General features: G+C 36.9%; 2 protein-coding genes across 5 annotated transcripts in view; one reads left to right on the forward strand and one right to left on the reverse strand.

Moving 5' to 3' along the window:
- Positions 1–4,111, forward strand: part of radil2a (Ras association and DIL domains 2a) — an 89,708-nt gene extending 85,597 nt beyond the window's left edge. Inside the window, exon 16 of the mRNA XM_079866132.1 lies at positions 3,259–4,111. Coding sequence (XP_079722258.1) covers positions 3,259–3,346 — 88 coding nt within the window. The 3' untranslated portion in view covers positions 3,347–4,111. The remainder of the gene's footprint in view (positions 1–3,258) is intronic.
- The window catches only part of LOC307155419 (NACHT, LRR and PYD domains-containing protein 3-like), a 117,735-nt gene that overhangs the window by 47,329 nt on the left and 48,689 nt on the right, over positions 1–21,717 (reverse strand). For 3 of the 4 annotated variants that reach the window (XM_079866022.1, XM_079866021.1, XM_079866020.1), the window contains one exon: positions 17,757–17,918. In XM_079866022.1, the coding sequence (XP_079722148.1) occupies positions 17,757–17,918 (162 nt within the window). Of the gene's footprint in view, positions 1–7,105; positions 7,780–12,834; positions 12,882–17,756; positions 17,919–21,717 lie in introns of those variants that run through there. The other variant, XM_079866023.1, reaches the window with a different exon arrangement.

The following is a 21,717-nucleotide window of genomic DNA, read 5'->3' on the forward strand; positions in this document are numbered from 1 at the left end:
ATAGCTTAAAATTGATCTTTAGCATGTCTTGAAATACACTTAATATACTTGAAGTTGTTTCAAAATAATACATTTAATACATAGTACAATTTAAATATATTTCTTTTTCACCATATTGCTTGTATGTTTCGAAGACACTCATAATGAATTTGTAATGCACTTGTAACACAAATAAAGTACACTTTCATATCACTATAAACATGTATAGTTCCTACACAGGCATACACTTACTAAATATACTTAAAGTTGTTCTAATTAAGTACACAAAAGTACATTAAATACACTTAAAGTTATGCTTTGCTACAATTTAATTACTACTAGAATATACTTAGTACAAAATGAGTTGTTTCAAAATAGCACACTTCAAGTTAACTAATCATTAGTGTTCCTGAAGTCCAGCTCCACCAGTTTGGGTGGAAACGTCTAAAGTTAGACTTGAACTCCACATATTACAACCACAGACTTAACAAAAACACTGATGAATGTTCATATTTGTTGATGGTCATTTAGGTAAACCTTCGTTGCTCTTGCTCTCTCTGAACATAAACAGTGTTTTGCACAGAAAATGCTGAAGTCCACAGATGTTTGATTGAACTGTGAACACTAGTGGGTTTATTAAGACAGACAAACAGAAGTGCTAATAAACAATATATCTCTGCTGTTTCACTTCTGAAGCCCGTGTTGTTGACCAGTGTGAGTCAGTGAAGTTAATGAGATAATTAAATGATTAATGAAGTGATCATTGACCATTAGTGACGAACACCTGACATACTGACTCACTGATGAAGGGTGTCACTTTACATTAAAAATCAAATACTTCTTTTCTTTATTGATTAAAAAACATTCCCATTTGCATTATTTTTAACTGTATTTTTACTGGTTTGGTTGAAATAATTAATCCTCTGATTAAAAAAAGCGCCCATGAGACATTTAAAAGCAAATATATAGAATATTGAATAAAATAATAGAATAAAACCTGAAAAATATTGTATTGTATAATATAATATTGTATTATTTTATATTGTATTGTTTTAGTGATATGGCCCAGTCATACAAAAAAAAACCAAAAAAAAAAAAACCTCCCGTTTCCAAAAGAAAGAGAAACTGGTAGCCCTGCCTTATTTTATTATTTTATTCAATATTTGATATATTTGCTTTTAAAAATTAAAATTGTATACATTTTAATTTTATATTATAACTTCCATTGATAAGAAATTAAGCATATTTTACAATGTTACAATGTTTTGCATTTTGACTTTGACTATTACGTGCCAAAATTATTAATTTGTTTTCATAATATTATATTATAATATTATGTATAATGATATGACCCAGTCATATGCAGGGCTACCAGTTTCTCTTTCTTTTGGAAACGGGAGATCTTTTATTTTGGTATTAAATTAAAAATTAAAATTTTATACATTTTAATTTTATCTTATAAAATTAGTTTTTTGTTTATCTCTGTTTTTTATACATTTTATCTTATAACTTCCATTGATAAGAAATTAAGCATATTTTAGGACTGTTATAACAATGTTTTACGTTTTGACACTCACTATTACGTGCCAAAATTATTAATTTGATTTCATAATGTTTCTGGATGTATTACTTTTGTGTTGTATGTCACGAACTTCTCAGAGACACGAAGTAGGAGATCCAAATGCAGCTTTATTTTGTGGGGCAATCCAGAGGCGTAATCCAATGTACAGGCAAGGGTCATACACAGGCAGGCAGTCAAAACAAAGAAAGAAACAAACAAACAAACAAACAAAACAGCAAGGGACCAGAGGCAAGAGAGTAATCCAGGGAACAGGGCAAGATATCCAGGGCCCGGTTTTTCAAAAGGTTTAATCCGGATAAAATTGATCCGGATTTAGTAATCCTTTTTTTTTGCGATCCGTGATCACGTAATCCAGCTTACTTTTGAGCCAGTTTTTCAAAGCAACATCGGATTGGATCAATCTGATCCGGATAGGAACTTTTCAGGATCACCAAATCCTGTTTACTAGAGCCTTAAATGGAACCAACAGTGTAGCCTACTGGCTTAGAAAAGAACAACAGTTGGCAAAATACCGGTGGCCACAAATAACCATTGTTTATTTTAATTTTAAGAAACAGAAACACTGTAATAAACAGAAACATTTTACTTTCCTTATTTTGTTATAATGTTAAATTGCAGATTTTGTTGTTTTACCATATCTCATTAGATGTGACATGCTTCATATATGCTTCAAATATGAAGAAATGTATATATCATCAGTAAACATTGATTTTGTGATCATTCACTTAAAAAAAAAACCTCTCTGGTTTTATTTGGTTCGAAAAATCACAACTGAATCCACCCTTCTGATGGGATCAGGATAATCCTGTTTTTTTGGATCAAATAGATCCCAAACCGAGTTCAAAGTTCTGAAAAACCCAAAGGGCAGGTTTGATCCAGATCAAATTTAAGATCGGATTACATGATCTGATCTTAGTTCAGAATCACTCTTTTGCTTTTGAAAAACCCATTTCCAAGATTTGATCCAATCCGTGATCCGAAATCCCACTGGATTACTTTTGAAAAACTGGGCCCAGAACCAAGAAACACAAAAACTAGGAGAATGCTCAGAAATGCAGTATGACACAAACAAGACTTCGCGGTGAGTGAATGAATGAACATGGTATAAATAGACTGAGACAAACAGGATGATGAGACACAGGTGAATGCAATGTGAATGAAGTACAGGTGAATGTGATCAGTGATAATGAGTCCGGGCAGTGAGTTATGGGAAATGTAGTTTGTGAGTGATAATAGTTTTATGTGGAGTGCCCTCTGGTGGCTCTCAAGGGCACTCCATCTGGTGACCGTTACGTTGTATTTGTTGTCATTTCACATTATTCTTACATTCTTACAATAGTTTGTTTGTTAATTTTTTAATGTAAATCTGCATTAAAGCAGCACAACTAATGTTAGCACGTGTAAACACTCAAGTTCCTTTTTCTTCCCAATTTAGACAATTATGATATTATTATAATTATTTGTTTGCATTGCAGTATAGAAAATCTAAATGATTATTTTCTTTAAGCTAAACACAAGTTCTTACGTCTATCTTTTGTTTTTGGAGAGAAAAAGAAACGTGGACATGCATGTTTGGTGAGATCCACTTTCTAAGATTAAACACTATCAGTTTCTGAGGTTTCACAGATGAGATGATGGCCGTTCTTGACTCTGAAACGGACAGAATAACCCTCCTCTGCTCTGTCTTTCCCTGTCAGTGGAAGAGAACTCATCCGGTCGTCCAGCGATTCGCTGAGATTACTGGTGGCCAAAACCCAATCCAGGAGCTTCATCACCAGATGCTGAGGACCAGAACAGACTCGCCTGGACGCTCGACTCCATCATTGAGCTGATCTTTCCTCATTCATCCATTCAGACAAATCTGCAACTCTAATATTGAGCTGAAACCAAAGTAAAGGCAGTTCAACTGATTCATTCATGCTGTTATTTCAGTTGTTCTTGTTGTTGCTTCTGCTGGAAAACTCTTTGTCTCAAAAGGCCAGAATAATATGTGGAAATCTCCCATTCACAGTAGCGTTTATTTCTCACTCTTCTCTCTATCTTTAATGTAATATAGTTTAGCACATGTTTTAAACCAGTGTTTACCAGTGTTTTATTTTCGTTTAGCATCTGTCCGTCTGTCATCTTCTGGTTTGGTGAGAAATAGTTGTGGTCCTGACAGGGTTATTTCAGTTTCCTTAAAGCTCAAGCTGGAAACACACAATTACAGCTTCATTCTGTTCATAACATCCAAATACTGCTGTAAATATCAGCCAGAACTACATTAGTGTTTAATATTTAACCAAAGTATCACTATGAAAGTGCTGTTTTAAATGTTCATGTTGCTGATGTTATGAAACTACATCTGTACCGTTTTCATATTGATGACATTTCATATTGATATTACTTGTGCGGTTCCTGATGTCAGTCATAAATGATGATATTCTCCCTCAGTGCCAGAGAAACAGTGTTATAGTGTCATCTGTGTTTATGATGGCATTAAAAAACAATCTGTTGTCATATTTATGTGTTATTGTACAAGTGTAATAAATATTATTTTGATTTCTTCTTAAAGAAAAGAGGTAAACTGTGTTTTTCATAACAGCTTTCTGGCTTTAGGAATGTTAAATATATGTGCAAAAATATAATTTTGTCAATGTTTTGGAGAACACAAGCGTATCAATGGCTTCAGAACTAACAGACATGGACTAAAAGCAGGAAAACTCTAGTTTGTTGTTCACAGGGTGTTGAACTGAGTCTCGTCCTGCTCTGATGGGTCTGTAATTTAAAAAACTGGGTCTGTAAAAATAAATGAAGAGGGTTTAGAAATGAAATCTAAATAAAGTAACAGCACAGTGTGTGAACGAGGAGTCCAGCTGCTGTGAGGTGTGTGTGTGTGTGTGTGTATGAGGAGTCCAGCTGCTGTGAGGTGTGTGTGTGTGTGTGTGTATGAGGAGTCCAGCTGCTGTGAGGTGTGTGTGTGTGTGTGTGTATGAGGAGTCCAGCTGCTGTGAGGTGTGTGTGTGTGTGTGTGTATGAGGAGTCCAGCTGCTGTGAGGTGTGTGTGTGTGTGTGTGTGTGTGTGTGTATGAGGAGTCCAGCTGCTGTGAGGTGGAGTAGAAGAACATGGAGGAGCTCAAGTGTGTGTGTGTGTGTGTGTGTGTGTGTGTGTGTGTGTGTGTGTTTGTGTATGAGGAGTCCAGCTGCTGTGAGGTGTGTGTGTGTGTGTGTGTGTGTGTGTGTATGAGGAGTCCAGCTGCTGTGAGGTGGAGTAGAAGAACATGGAGGAGCTCAAGTGTGTGTGTGTGTGTGTTAGAGATGCTGCTCACCGCAACACTCAAAGACATTTATAGAGCATTTAATGAGTGAGTTTCCACTGCGACACACACACACACCATATACAGGAGCTCATGCTGAGACGTTACGCTTGAACATGATCTTTACACACGTTCATCTCTTTAAAGAGATTTAACAAACGCTGCAAAGCTGCTGAGTCGAGTTAGTGTGATTATTCAGAGAACAGTAGAGCTAAACTTTCTCTCTCTGTCATCTTGTGTTCTCTCTCCTCTGAGTGTTCAGATCCTGCTGGTTTATTTACCGGACTATAAGTCGCATCAGTCAAAAAATGCGTCATGAAGAGGAAAAAAAACATATAGAAGTCGCATTGGACTATAAGTCGCATTTATTTATAAATTTATTTCACAAAATCCAAGACCAAGAACAGACATTTAATCTGGAAAGGCAAGTTATTCAACTACACAGAACAACAGGCTGAATAGGTGTCCGGTGTGTTAACGCAACACATTAACAGTTATTCAGCTGCACAATAGCATAAAGAACATATACCTGGGAGGCTGAATAGGCTAAATTAACATAAGCCAGCGAGTCCAACAAGCAAGTTACCAGTAAACAAGTTCACCAAGCTCCCGCGATCTCATTCCACATCATCTTCTTCATCCTTGGTGTCGCTTCTGAACAACTCCGCCATAGAGCGCCCTCTCGCGGCTGTAGACGGTAATGTTTTCTCTTGGTTGAGCCTTATTAGACATTCTCTGATTCATCTCAGTCTGAATTAATTTTGACATATACTGTAAGTCGCAGGACCAGCCAAACTATGAAAAAAAGTGCGACTTATAGTCCAGAAAGACAGACATTGGGTTTTGTGGCTGTCACTCCATATCTGGTCCAATATGAACATAAGAGTTCAACATCCACTGTGTGTTTTTAATAACTACTCTTAATATACAGCACGTGAACTCGTAGCACATTATGCACATTTTCTGTATTGATTATTAAAATGATCAAATACATTTGCTAGAAGAGCCCACTGAACTGAAGACTAATGCACTGTGCTTGACTTGGACGATTGGCAAATATAGATCTTTTTATTTTTTTTTAAACTCGAAACTGAATAATGCAAAATAATTAATTTCCGAGATGAAAACTGGACTCTGAACTAAATATGAATCATAATGAGGTCATGTGACAATATTCTACTATTTGAAATGTTTATTGTCGAATAATGCCCACTGATTCACTTAATAAAATAGTATTATATTATTATACATTCCTACTTGATTTCTTGGATTAAAGACAGAAGAACATTTATTTTGGCATTCGGTATTTATTAAACATTTTGACAAAGAGCGGGTTTAAGGATTAGAAACAGAAAATAAAGAGATTGTGTGTTTCCAGCTGAACATCCAGTCAGACGGTGTTTGATCATCATTGACTCTCCTACACACACACACACGCACGCACGCGCGCGCACACACACACACACACACACACACACACACACACACACACACACACACAGATGAAACCAAACCAGAGCAAACAGAGACTGATCCAGAGTCAGAACACACTCATGATAGAGCTGATCGTTTAACAAAATACTAGACAAATCAAGTTTGTATTAATATATATTCTGTCATATTTAAACTCTTCAGAGGAATGAATGTGCAGCGAGAGTCAAACAGGTTTAACACAGTCTAGAGTTCAGTCATAAACACGTGTTTCTCCAGCAGAGCTTCTGAACGCTGGATCATTCTGTGACTCTAATACAGTAAAATCACATGATCTCCTGAAAATACATCCTGAGGAATATTACACAATATTAATGTGGACAATACAGTCAAGCCTGAGCATCAAGTTTGTGTGTGTGTGTGTGCGAAGTGACCAAACAAATGAAACTGGAAACAGAAACTCAGCGGCTCGTCTTCCTCTCCTGGAACCGACAGATGATCAAATATATTTAAAGAAACAACAAAAATACAGAAAACATCCTGATGATATTCTTAATATGATCAACAAGATCTTCAACCAACATCAACAAACGTTCAGACACCACACACACACACACACACACACACACAAACACACACACACACACACACACACACACACACACACACACACACACACACACACACACACACACACACACAAGGACAGTGAGTGTATACACTGATCACAGAAAACACACACGAGAAAAGAAACAACAACAGCAACACAGTTTTTAATGCGTGTTAATCTGTGTGTTTGTGTGTCAGTGTGTGTGTGTTAGTCAGTTGTGTGTGTGTGTCAGTCAGTGTGTGTGTTTCCATCAGTGTGTGTGTTAGTCAGTTAGTTGTGTGTGTGTGTCAGTCAGTTGTGTGTGTGTGTGTGTGTGTGTGTCAGTCAGTGTGTGTGTGTGTGTTTAATGTGACACAGAGACACTGAAGAGTTAACATTATCAAGTCTAAATCCAGCATAGAGGGGTTCAGTGAATGTGTGTGTGAATGTGTGTAAGTGTGTGAGTGTGTGTGTGTCAGAGACGCTGTAGAAGGACAGAGTGCCGGCCAACACGTCCACACACACTCCTACTCTCTTACAGGATCCTGAACCAGCAGAAACAGCAGTGCGGTTACTATTGTGACGGACAGTGAATCCTTGATCAGAGCATTGAAGACTCCAGGACTTCTGATTATATCCAAACCAACAGTCACGACTCACTCCTTTCCTCTTGATTCCTTTATATGACACTGATATACGAGGATCATCTCCACTCCATTCAGCCTCCCAGTAACAGCGTCCAGTCAGACTCTCTCCACACAGAACCTGAGGCTCATACTCAAATCTCTCTGGATGATCAGGATACGACTGCCTCTCAGACACACACGTCACCTTTCTGTTCTCCTCAGACAGAGCGAGAAGAGTGTGTGCTGTGTTTGGATCCAGTGTGAGATCAACGGCATCTGAACACAAGAACACACACATTACAACACCAACATTTACAACCTGATCAAAAAGTTCTTGATGTTGATTTGATATGGAGTTTATTAAATTATTTTAATTTGAATCGTGTAAATTTGAGTGTAATCTAACAAAATTGAATATTATGTGGAATTTTAAAAAGTTGTGAATTAGATTTCTTTATACGTTTATTGAACATTTGAAATTTAACGAATTGAAATGTTTTTATGGCTGAATTTCATAGACATGTATTTTCAGACAGCTGTTTTTTTGTGTGTGTTTTTGTTCTGAAAACTTATCCAGAGATTTATTGAGAAAGACTGGCCAGAAAGTTTTTTTTGAAAGAAATACAGTCTTGATCACAGATTTGCTAGGCAGTTACTAGGATGTTCAAGGTGGTTGCTATGGTGTTATGGGTGGTTGCTATGGTGTTCTGGGTGGTTGCTAGACAGTTGCTAGGCAGTTGCTAGGTGATTGCTAGGTCACTCTAAGTCTTTGCTAGGCAGTTACTAGGATGTTCAAGGTGGTTGCTATGGTGTTATGGGTGGTTGCTAGACAGTTGCTAGGCAGTTGCTGGGTGATTGCTAGGTCACTAAGTCTGTACTAGGCAGTTGCTAGGATGTTCAAGGTGGTTGCTATGGTGTAATGGGTGATTGCTAGGGTGTTCTGGGTGGTTGCTAGACAGTTGCTAGGTTACTCTAAGTGTTTGCTAGGCAGTTACTAGGCTGTTCTGGCTGGTTGCTAGGCAGTTACTAGGGTGTTCAAGGTGGTTGCTAGGGTGTTCTGGGTGGTTGCTAGACAGTTGCTAGGCAGTTGCTAGGTTACTTTAAGTGTTTGCTAGGCAGTAACTAGAGTGTTCTTGGTGGTTGCTAGGGTGTTCTGGGTGGTTGCTAGACAGTTGCTAGGTGGTTGCTAGGTTACTCTAAGTGTTTGCTAGGCAGTTACTAGGATGTTCAAGGTGATTGCTATGGTGTTATGGGTGGTTGCTAGATGGTTGCTAGACAGTTGCTAGGCAGTTGCTAGGGTGTTCTAGGTGCTTGATTTTCATAAGTCTGCATTATGTTCTGGTGCTGAAATATGGCTTATTCGTGATGTTACGGTTGCTAAGGAGCTCTAAATGGTTGCTAGGATGTGGCTAGACCGTTAGCAGGGTTAAACTAATAAACTGGTAGAATTATATTATAGATATATTATATTATAGTAGATATCAACAGTATATATTATTATAGAATATATGCTATTAGAATAAACTAATAGACTGGATGTCTGTCCACATCAAAAGAGCAAAGCCACTCGTCTCTATGATGATCTGATTCACACACGCACCGTAAACACATAATCGTTCAAAAACTGTCAATGACTGATGAACAAAAAACATGAAATTACGTTAAAATATCCAAATTGTAATAAAGTGCACAAAACTTTTCTAAAGTGCACAAGTTTTCATTAAACGTTTTACAGAAAAACACTTATTTTACAGGAATTTTCTGAATTATTACTAACAAACACATTCACTGTAAAATAAAACACACACACACACACAGATGAATGTGTATATAATTTAGTGCCTGTGAAATAAAGCAGCATACAGAATATCATCAGTGTTTCTCTCCTGAACTGAAGCACAGGCTCGACTCTTCAACACACACACACACACACACACACACACACACACACACACACACACACACACACACACACACACACACACACACACACACACACACACACACACACACACACACACACACACACACACACACACACACACACACACACACACACACACACTTTAAACCCCATCCGAACATTAAACACTCACAGATCTCTCAAGATCTCTGCATCTCCACTTATTACAGACTTTATTTCTTTCATGCTGAAGTTCTTATTGAGAATTATCAGTTCAGATGTTGATGTTGATATTAAAGTTGTGTTCAGTGTTTGCTTTAGTTGCTCTCGACTCTCGAGTTTTGAACATTAGTTTCTCTCTGACTGCTTTAACTGTGTGTTTCTGACACACGTGTGTTACGGCAAACACACCAGAGAAACTGATCAGATGTTGGTCAGTGTTTAGTGATGATGGTCATCATTTAGTGATTCACTGATACCAGAGTCTAATCTCTGACTAAACTAGTTCATATTAGTTGTTAATTTCACATGCCAATACTAATGAAAATGCAGAAAAAGTTTAGACAGGATCATGTAGACTCACACAGACATCAAGAATCGCATGAATCTCAACAATGACAATCAACAAAATATTCAGACAAACAGAAAAACTCTGAAGTCACAAAACGAGCTCTGCTGATTGGTCGCGTGACGATGACGTAATATGATGCGTGCGCTGAGGCTCCGCCTTCTTTCACACTGAACTCTTCTCTGACTCATTTCATCTGTTGATGCTGTCGAGGAAAGATCTCCACGGGGGAAGACATGAACACACTGGAGAGCCGCTTTATAGTAGGAAATGAAGTTGTGCTTCTGATAATCTGAGGCTCTGACACTGTTGTTCATGTTTAATACTGTAAAGCTGCTTTTCAAGCAATCTATTGAGTAAAATGCCATATAAATAAACGTGACTTTACTGGAGTGCTAATTTGCAGAGCTCATGCTAACACACCCATGTTGTTCTGATCAGATGCTTTTACCGCTAAAGCCAGAGACACATTAACGACTGAAACATTCTTAGACACTTACAGAGTTTCCAACAACTAGAGCAGATTTTAAACACCGACACGATCCCAGCCGAGGAATAAGAGTCTTATCCAGACAAACCATCAGTCATTCCTAAGGCCCTGCATCTCTGTGTCTGTGTCTGTGTGTGTGTGTGTCTGTGTCTGTGTGTGAGTAAGTGAGAGAGAGAGAGAGAGAGAGAGAGAGAGAGAGAGAGAGAGAGAGAGAGAGAGAGAGAGAGAGAGAGATGCAATGCAATGCAGTCTACCTGAGGAGAGACGTTATCAAAAATCTTTCACTATGATCAACTGCTGCGGTCGGGTCGCTGTGGCCACGTTGCTTGGCAACGCCTGTATACGGGAGATATTAAATAGTGCGCTCGACTTAATAAATAAAAACCCTCACGATTTTGACTCTAAAACACATTAAAGTGTTATTAATTGATTAACTATTTCTTTCTTTCGTAAGTAACCATGGTATAAGCGGGTTAATGCCCGACGAGGTGTCCATTATCAGGTTTTAATGGACGACGGCGAGGCGTGAACCGTCCGACGCGCAGCGGAGGTCCATTAAAACCTGATAATGGACACCTCGAAGGGCATTAACCCGCGTATACCATGGTTACTATAAAATATCGTAAAAATCGTGAGGGTTTTTATTTAAGTCGAGCGCACTATTTAATATCTCCCGTATACAGGCGTTGCCAAGCAACGTGGCCACAGCGACCCGACCGCAGCAGTTGATCAGTGAGTTTGAGCCAGCGCAATCATTTAGAACTGTCATCAGGCAAATTGAGGGGACGCCTTTCCTAGGTGTACATTATCACTTTTTAACGGACACCCTGCAGCCAATCAGAATCGAGTATTCACCCAGACCATGGTATAATGTAAGTTAATGTTAAATAGAGAAAAACATTTTACATTAAAGTTACTTGTACCGTAGGCTACTTGGACCTCGTTATTGAAACACAAAATAACCAATAAAATCTCAAGTACCAAAAGCAGCCCATACTAATCATCTAAGTTCTCTTCATTTATTCATACATGGTTGCAAAAACATTCAGGCCTAGTTAAAAAATTTAAGTGCCATTGTTTAAATGCTTTTTTAAAAAAGACGTTTAATTATTGTGCTTTTAAATTTTATGCCATCTATGTATCTTCCTGACCAAAAAAAAAAAGAAAAAAAAAAGAAGTTTGTTTATTGTTTTGAATAGAGGTTGATGATACAGTAATATTCGTTGGTATAGCAATATATTGAAAATGGGTAAAATTCAACAATTTGAACATGGAGCCACATTATATCTATGGGATTGAAGGGCCTTTAAAATGAAGATTACAAAAGAAAAGTTTATTAAGAGTGAGAATATAGAAGGATATTAAGATATCTTTATTACTTTTAGAGTTACAGGCACACAAACTTTGGAAAAATACTATTTAAGGCACTAAGTAATGTTAAATTGTGTAGATAGAAAAAAAAAAGATACATTTCTAGTTTCAACAGTATTTGTCCTTCAGAAAATGTGCGACCATTGAAAATGTAAACTAATTTACTCATGGAGCCACATTAACATCCCTATACTGGGACTTAAAAATTAAGAAACCAAAAGAAAGTTTGTTAAGAATTAGAATCTAAAAGGATATTAAGATATTTTTAATATGAGTTGCAGGCATGCAAACTTTGGGCAAAAAACAAAAGTAGTGCTTTTTCCCATTTTTAAAATGTCAGCGTTGGCATAGCTATAATGAAACCAAGATGGCTGAAGTCAACCAATAGACCTAACAATCTCTGTGTAAAAGTAAAATAATGCTGCAGTGTAACCCCCCTGTAATCTGACTCCAAATCTTAGGTGAAAATTGTCATTTTGACCCATTTTACAAAACTGTAAATTACTCAGTAAATATCCATCACATGTAGCCTAATATTTTGGCTTTCTTCTTCATTTACGTTTGTCTTTTTTCAGAATATTTTCTTTTAACAAAATAAAAAATGAGCCGGAAAAGTTTCTGAAATTTGGTTGATTTTTCCGAAATGACCCAAAAGTGTTTGTCTGAGAACCTTTATACATCTCTTGTACACATATTTAACTGCAGATGCTGAAATGATGCACTGTGTGGTACAGTACAAATATTTTGAGTGTCCATTATTCTGTCCCTTATTTTCCTATAAAAAAAAACACGATTGTCCCTTATTTTCCTTTCCATAAGTTGGCAACCCTAGTGACAGAGATAGTGTTAGAGAGTGTTTGTATGTGTGTGTGTGTGTGTGTGTGTGTGTGTGTGTGTGCGTGCTAGCTTCGCAAGCACCACTAATAATAATAAGTTTAATAGCTTTCTCAAGCCAATAACAAAACACCAAAAACTAAAACTGTGTGTTTGTGGACTTACATTTGCGTGGTCCTGCTGACATCCTGATCTCTCCTCCGTGATCCACACTAGAAAACACACAAACACACACACTCAGTATGTTCCATTATATTAGTGAGGACATTGCATAGACCTTTAATTTCATATCAGGTTAATGCTATTTTCTATGGCCAAGGCCAACTTAAGCCTCACTCCCAAACACAGAAACACTAGATTTAAGATTAATTCATTTTATATTATTTTTAACTGGTGAGGACCAGTAAAATGTCCTCGCTATGTCATCAAAATGTCATCTTACTATTTCACTATATTGGTGAGGACATTTGGCCCTCACATGTACAGCCAAACCTGCACACACACACACACACACACACAAACACACACACACACACACACACGTTTCTAATTTTGTGACCTAACATTTGTGGCCACACTTATTATTACTAGGGGTCCAAGCACAGAAAACGAGAACATAAATCGTAAAACTCAGAAGGATGATCTATTATAATAAGGTGATTTTCATATTGGGTTAAAACTCCTCTTAGGAGCATGATAAATAATTCCATTTTGAATATTTTAATAATAGTTTATATTAGTGTTGTCAAAAGTACCGGTACCAAGTCGGTACTGAAATTTTTAAAATGTGACGATACCAGCATTTCTGTAGTAAGTTACCGGTAGTAAGTTACCGAGTACCGGGTATATTCGGCAGCTGCTTTCAGTCGCTCCGTGTTTATCTAAGCGCGCGGCTCCAGACTAACTTTTTTACTAGGAGCACTGTCTGTAGCCGATATATACCACAATATATATATATAGTGTCTGTGAATATTAAACCGCAAAAAGACTATTTAAATATTAACCCTGCATGTTCTGCTTGTCTCTGTTTGAATGAATGGCGCAGACGCGCGGTTTCATTTACCTCAAACACACACAGTGAAGCACGAGTGACGCTCGCGCTGTTTTCAGTCTCTGCTGCCTCACGATATGATGACATGATAAAAATTCATCTCCAGAGCCACTCTGAGAGTCACTTCATGAGCATTTTACCGTTTAATTTGAGAAAAACCATCGTCATATCATACATACACAGAAACTCAAAGGTCTTCACGGCAACCCGTCAAAATAAAAGTTCGGTTTAACTTGAAGAAATTGACAGAAATAATTATATTAGGCTACTGTACAGTAGATTTAGCCACGTCTCCATGTATTAAAAATACTACAACTAATAATAATTATAATAATGTGTGCATTTGAAGGTTGCTTATGTTTCACTTGATATTTTTATAAGTACTATTTACGTTTAAACAGCATGTAGCCTTCAGTGCTTATATGTATAATTTACTTCATAATAAGTCATTGAATTGAATTTAATATTTTTTTACAAATAGTTAGCCTAAATAAAATAGAAAAATAGTTCCAACAGATTTTGCTGTGGTACCGAAATTGGTACCGAGAACCGTAAAATTTTAATGGTATCGGTACCGACTACTAGAATTTTGGTACCATGACATCCCTAGTTTATATATGAAAAGAGAAGTAACTTCCTTAATGTCGAGAGTTTTTAGCTGTGTATCGTGAGAGTGGGAATGGACAGATGCAGCTTAAAAAAAAGGACGTAGCAAAGGGAGAAGAGGAAAATGTGTGTGCTAACAAGGTGAGAATGAGTGTGTAATCTGTGGTGAGAGACTAGCGAATGAAAACATGACGCTCTGCAAATTCAGGAGACATCAGAGCACAAACACACACAGACGGTTTGTAAACACAGAGAACCCATCGAGAAACTCTACTGCTCTACTATTCTTTTGTAAAGTTTTACTATATAGTGCCATTTCTATTTGATTTGACCCTTGATGTAACTTGATGTAATGATGTAAGCTCTTGCAGAAGTTAAAGTGTGCTGCGTAACACACGACTGAACCTCACTGGTTCTCACACGCGTCAAGCAAACATACTTGAGCTTCCGTTAACACACAACTGATGTGAGTTGATGAATGTTTATATGTGAATATAGGAAAAATTAAATCTGTTCATCATATAAAGTGATCGAGTCTCTTCAGAAAATGTGGACTAAACCACTCAACTCATATGGATTAGTTTTACGATCTCTTTATGAACGTTTTGAAGCGTTTTGTCAGTTACACAGACTGTCTATGGAGGGTCAGAAAGCTCTCAGATTTCATCAAAAAGATGTTCATTTGTGTTCAGAAGACTATTTTTTTAAATAGGGCTGTCGCAGTGAAGGAATTTCCCTTGCTGTAATTTTGAGTGGCGCGATATGCAGTATTATCACTATCTATTTATTTATTTGTTGCTATATAAATAAGTGTTACGATGTGGTCAGCATACACAAAAAACCGACGACATATTCAGTGACCAATGTAACCGAAACTAAACAGTGTTTAAACAGGAAGTGAAGTGAAATGTAGAGAATGTCAAAATAAGGGTCCACATAACAGAACATAAACCTGACAATAAGCTCGTTTGGCTATTTTTATATGGCCATATTGTGCCAGAACGCCCACCACACACCAGCTTACTGGTGGAGAGGAGACAGAGTGATGAAGCCAATCAGTATATGGGGATGATTAGGAGGCCATGATAGACAGAGGCCACTGGGTAAATTTGGCCAGGATGCCGGGGTTACACCCCTACTCTTTCGAAAGACATCCTGGGATTTTTTTGTGACCACAGAGAGTCAGGACCTCGGTTTAACGTCTCATCCGAAGGACATCCGAAGGACAAATTAGCATCTGGTTTAAGACATGCTTGTTTTCGGCAGTAAATAATGGTGCAAACACCAGTACATTGATGAGCGCAAACTTTAGTAAATCACCTTGCGTGAATCATTTAAATACTCTCCTCCTATAAATTCTGCATCTGAAAGGGAAATTCCAACAAATGTATATACAATAAGGTCAGCCACAAAAATAACTGTGTCCACGCCTTTCAGCGCTAATTTTTCACTGTGTGTCTTTAGTACAGAAGTGCCCACACTTTTTTGCTTGATGATCTACTTTTAAAATGATCAACACAATGAGATCTACCAACTACCAACTAAAAAACACAGTTTAATAAAAAAAATAAAAAAATACACTTCAAATGCTTGTTGCTACTACTGCATGTAATCTTGTAATTAAGGAGAAAAATAATAATAAATGTTCATTGTTGATATTCAATTTTAACACTAAACTCAAAATACCTACAGCTCAAAAGATTACAATAGCCAGGGCATTTTGCCTTATTCTGATGACTTGCACTGACTGGAATCAGACAGTTTTGTATAATCCGGGCAGAAGCTGCTGATAGCTAGTCTCAAACAGGCCTCCACATTGTCATCAGTCATGGTGGACCGGTGTTTTGATAATTTTCAAATGGTTAGAAGAATTTATGAATGAATGAATGTCATTTGTGTACGCTACCGATTCCAAATACTGTTAGCTTCACAATTTCGCGCTCTGTTCTCCGAAGCTCTTGAGCTGGAAAGCAGAAGCAGGCTAGTTGTCATGGCAACCGAATAAACAAAAATCACGCCTAGTCAAAATTCATTCGTCAAGTGCAAGTCAGACAGAAACTAAAAGGAGAAGGAAGGACAATGCTATATTGATTTTTATTCAAATTTAACAAAAGCATATTTTAAAATGATGTGCGATCTACCAGCATTGTCTTTGCGATCGACTGGTAGATCGCGATCGACCTGTAGATCGCGATCGACCTATTGGGCACCCCTGCTTTAGTACATCCTGATAGTAGTTTTTTAACACCAAAAGAGGGTTTGCGCTGGCCCTAAATCTGGCCCTATATCTTAGCTTAGACTATAGGTCTTACTTCATTTTTAATTGATTCCATTTTAATGGTTTAATTAAATTGTAATAACCAATGATTTAAAATGTAATGATTTAAGCAAAACTTTCTTCAAAGGTTAAACCAACCTTTTATTTTGTGTGTGAGAGAAAGCTATGCGTTTTTATGATATGACGATAGTTTTTCTCAAATGAAGGCTGAAAACTTTGCAAGCGTCATGCGTGCCTCAGTGTGTGTGTGTGTGTGTGTGTGTGTGTTAAATGAAACCGCGCACGTCTGCGCCATTCATTCACAGAGACATGCAGAACATGCATGATTCCTATTTAAATAGTCTTTATGCGGCTTAATATTCACAGACACTAGTCTTTATCGCGATTTTATTTAAGTTTACTGACCTACTTTTCATCCAAGATCTGACAAAGTCCATGTTATACAGTAAATTCGGTTTTCCGCATAGCAGGAACGAAATCATATGGCCCTATGGTTGCCAACCGCCGTAAAACACGAAGAAGAAGAAGTCACCGTCACTTACTGATCCAGCATCAGTGATAGCAGTAGTATTTCCGATTTGAGCTTGAGCTTTAGAAATTCTTGGGAAAATGTAGCTTGTGTGGACACTTGATCAAAAAAAAGAGCTTTACTGAAAAGCAATTTGATTCAGAAAACCGTGACGCTACCACCACACTACTGAGAAATGGAGTTAAACTAGTAGTATCACTACTTGTAAATACTTGTAACGTCACTACTTGTAGCGACGCTACTGCCCAACACTGCATATCGTGCAACACTAGACAATGGCATAAGCGGGATAATCCATGGCTAGGTGTCTATTATACAGCTTTAATGCACTTTGCTTCGTTTCAGGTGGTGCTTTGCCTTTATATATTGTAATGCACTTCTAGTCAAGGATTATCTCTTACATATTAAATGGCAATATGCAAATTACTGATAAAAAATTGTGTTTCAATTCACATGCAGTTATATATTTTTTTAACTCAAGCACTGTCAGCCATGTACATCACTGTTTAATTACAGGCTGTTTATTATAAATATAAACTGGGCTTTTTGAGCAGTGTGAGGAAAAAAAAAAAAAAAAAACTTATCTCGACATCAGACATGATGATTGTTACTGCTCTACATACTTGAGTTTGTCCAGATGTTTGAGTGTATCAGAGAGCAGCTTCAGTCCTGAATCTCCTGGGTGATTGTAGCTCAGATCCAGCTCTCTCAGGTGTGAAGGGTTTGAACTCAGAGCTGAAGCCAGAGCAGCACAACCTTCCTCTGTCACCATACAGCCAGATAATCTACAACAACAGTAAGTGTTCATGTTAGTGTGCTTCATTTTTATTTTAGATTTTTAATTGTAGATTTTATGTTCTCATCAATATGCAAACATGTGATCAGCTAAAGACAAAAAAGAAGGAAATCCATTTTTTTCCACCATTCAAAATGACTAAACAACTACTATTATTATTATATTGTTATTTATTGCTATTTAAATGTAAATCCAATAAAGCAATCTAATGCTATTGCAATATGACGGCACTGTAAAAAGAATTACAATTTTTCAAAGACAACGCTAATAATGTGATAATCTATTTGTTAGTTGAACACAGTTTTATTTATTTTATTTTTACATTATTTACAGTGGTGTAGTAGTGACTTAGGTGGTGGACATACTGTGAATTTATCCCACCCATGTACATGTGCACACACATACAAGTAAATGTATTTTAGTGCAGGGGTGCTCAATACGGTTCCTGGAGATCTACCTTCCTGCAGAGTTCAGCTCCAACACTGATCAAACACAACTTAAGCAGCTAATTAAGATCTCAGGAGCACCAATTACAGACAGGTGTGTTGAATCAGGGCTGGATCTGATCTCTGCAGGAGGTGGATCAACAGGAACGGGACTGGTACTTCTGGTCTAGTGTATATTGCTATTTGTTTATTAAGCACACTTGTAGTCCTGATGTTCATAGACAACTAACCTTTATACACTCAACCCAAAATACACACATGCAAAAGACAAGTCCACTTTGATTTACAACATTCATTTACATGGAAACGTGCTATAAATCTCATCAGCCTCTCTTCACAATATGACACCATTTTAAATATCAATCAAGCATTTTTTTTAAACAATAGCACTTAAAAAATAGAACCAAATGTTGTTGCAACCATATACAAAATAAAATGCAATTTCTTCTCTTTCTTTTTTCACAGAATTTTGAGAATGGTTGGCTGATGGTGCTTGAGACATTGGGTTCACACTCTTTTGTGGACACCACATTCAAGGACTTTCAATTACTTTTTAAAGCACCTTTTATTTTATATCAAGCACAATAAAGACAATAAAGGTGAGTTTGTTACTGCCAATCTAGACCGTATCAAAGACCTACTGTCAGAGGTGTCGCAATAGGGCAGGTAATTGCCTGGGGCCCCACATTTTAAGGAGGCCCCTGAGGGCTGATGATTTAAACAATCAGAAATGTTCATATTAAGGCCACCAAAGCGAATTTTTGTCCCGCCAGAGCCTTATTTGATAGGTGAGTGATGTAGATGATTGCTGCACTTGTGACAGGGCGCATGTTACTGAAAGAACGAGCCGAGAGAGAGCCCCGGCCACGCGCGCGCACTCTCAGCGTCTTCAAACTGTCTTGCTCTCTCTCGCTCCCTCGTGCATATTAATCAAAATCAATTGAGAATTGACACCATGGTAAAAGATCGGAAGACCAAAGTTTCACGTGGAGCATTCTGAGATTTTTTTCCTGAATTACCGCTGGGTGTGAATTGTGCTAAAAAACGTTGCCTTATCTTCTCTGAAAAGTGTTCCGCACATTCAGCTGACATAAAAAACACTTTCAATAAACAAAAAAACAGACAAACAAGCGATTACGCCTTCTTTAGAAGGTTAACTAGTCGCAAGTTTGCAGAAAAATGCAGTTGGGTTGTCGAAGTCAAAACACTATATAAGCTGTGAGTCAAATTAACTTTAACAATTAACAAATTAACAAATTAAACAATTAACAATTAACAAATTAACAAATTAAAAATAATGTTATGTAATTTTTTTTACTCTTACACTGAATGTTTGGATTTTGTGAATGTGTGAATCATTTTTGATTAATGTTTAATATAATAAAGTTTTGTGTAACGAATTATTAACAAAGTAATTATTTTGAACCCACCCGTCTGACATGGAACAACTGCAGCTCTTTTTCTTAAATTAGTTGAGTTAACATAATTAGTTAATGAACTAATAAAATAATAAAACAAATATTAAATTAACATGCTAACTATATATTTCTATATAGCATTGCTTGTTCCACCACACAAAGGACTGTTTATAAGGTGACAATCCATTATACATGTGAAGATTGTAGGCTGTATCTAGAAGATTGTTGTTTTGTAATGTATCTTCTGTAATAAAGATGAATATTGAGATTTAGTTAAATAAAAAATAAAAAAAGCAAATAAGCACATAATGTTAATTAAAATTAACAACTTACGTTCTGTTAGATGTTTTGACTACTTTTTGAATTTTGTATAATTATCTCTCTAGGTAATGATATATTAACAAAAAAAAGAGTGTATATATTCACTGCAGTCGGCGAATCTTGTTGGAGCAATTGACATAGAACATTTTGCTCAACTACTTCAGTGAAAATGTGCCACCACCAAAACAAGATGATTGGGGACATTAATATAGCAAATCTTGAATGGTTGGGCATGGGCACAATATGAAACTGTCATGACTGTATTAAAATGAACTTTGCTGTTAATCACTATTAATCTGGCGACATATGCATGCAGGAAAAATCATGAAAATTATTTCACAGACTTTATTCTTTTTTATAAACTTGTTAACATGAGATGGGCAATTTGTTATTTATTGTTAATATTGATATTTTGTTGCACCTTTTTGCTCCATGGATTGCTATAGGTAGCCCTTAACGAGTGACAAGCTTCTGAAACTGACTGCTAAGAGATTGGGTTTAAACCATAGATGCAGTTTGTTGCTTTCTCAATCCTGCTTTTAACATTTATTTCACACTGGTTTTAGTTTTAAATATTATTTAAAATATATTTTAAAACATTAAAATATAGGGAGAACATTTTGCAATTAAATGTAATATGGATAAGGTAATTGTTAGGCGTTAAAATATACTCTTGGAGAGGTGGTTAACAAATACTTTTGAATATGTAGGGATTTTAAAAATTAATTTTAAGGCTTATAAGGCCTTTTTCAATAGAGTTTGGGAAACTACGTCATTGCACATTGCATTCTGGGTAGTCGCCGCCATATTCTATGACACACTCAGGAGCGTACAATGATAACAAATTCAAATCACCAAAGAAAAAGCAAATATATTTACGCGAATACTTTTTAAGAATTGCTTGTACTCACTTAGAATAAATTGATTAATATTTGAATCTCTTACGCACATTCGAGCAGTCATGTGGCCAAGACACTGCACATATTCATCACATTTCATAGAAATCATATGGCTGCCTTCTATCGGACCACAAATACAAGTTTGGACAAAAACAAGTAAAAAAAAATATTTAAAATTGATAAAAAACACATTTATCCTTTAAACAATTTTTTTAAGAAATCGGATGTCAAAATTATTAGGGCCCAAGCCCTGAAAGGGCGGAGGCCCTATTGTTTTCGTAAGGATTTTTTTTTTTTTCTTCATTATTTTTTTTTGCCTTTTTGCCACTTTTGGGGCCCTTAACATGCTCAAAAACTCTTGAAACTTTGCACACAGGTCAGAACCCGCGGCCATCAGGGCCGGACTGAAGCTGGTACCGGGGCGTGGCAGGGGGGCTCGACAGCGCCCCCTGGAATGGGGTCCGAAATCTTGGTCCATATATCAAACACGCTTGCATGTAATAATATAAAACTCAGTACATATAGATCTCATCGGGCCGCACAACTTTCGTGCTCTAAGTTTTACAAAAGCCCAACAGGAAGTCGGTTATTATACGTTGTTTGGAAAACGCATACAATGGAATGTGAAATACTCCTCCTAGGGAATTCATCCGATCGCCGCCAAACTCGGTGTGAATGAAGTCAAGACATTGAGGATGAATTCT

The sequence above is a fragment of the Squalius cephalus genome (assembly GCF_949319135.1).
Source record: "Squalius cephalus genome assembly, chromosome: 1".
Lineage (NCBI taxonomy): Eukaryota > Metazoa > Chordata > Actinopteri > Cypriniformes > Leuciscidae > Squalius > Squalius cephalus.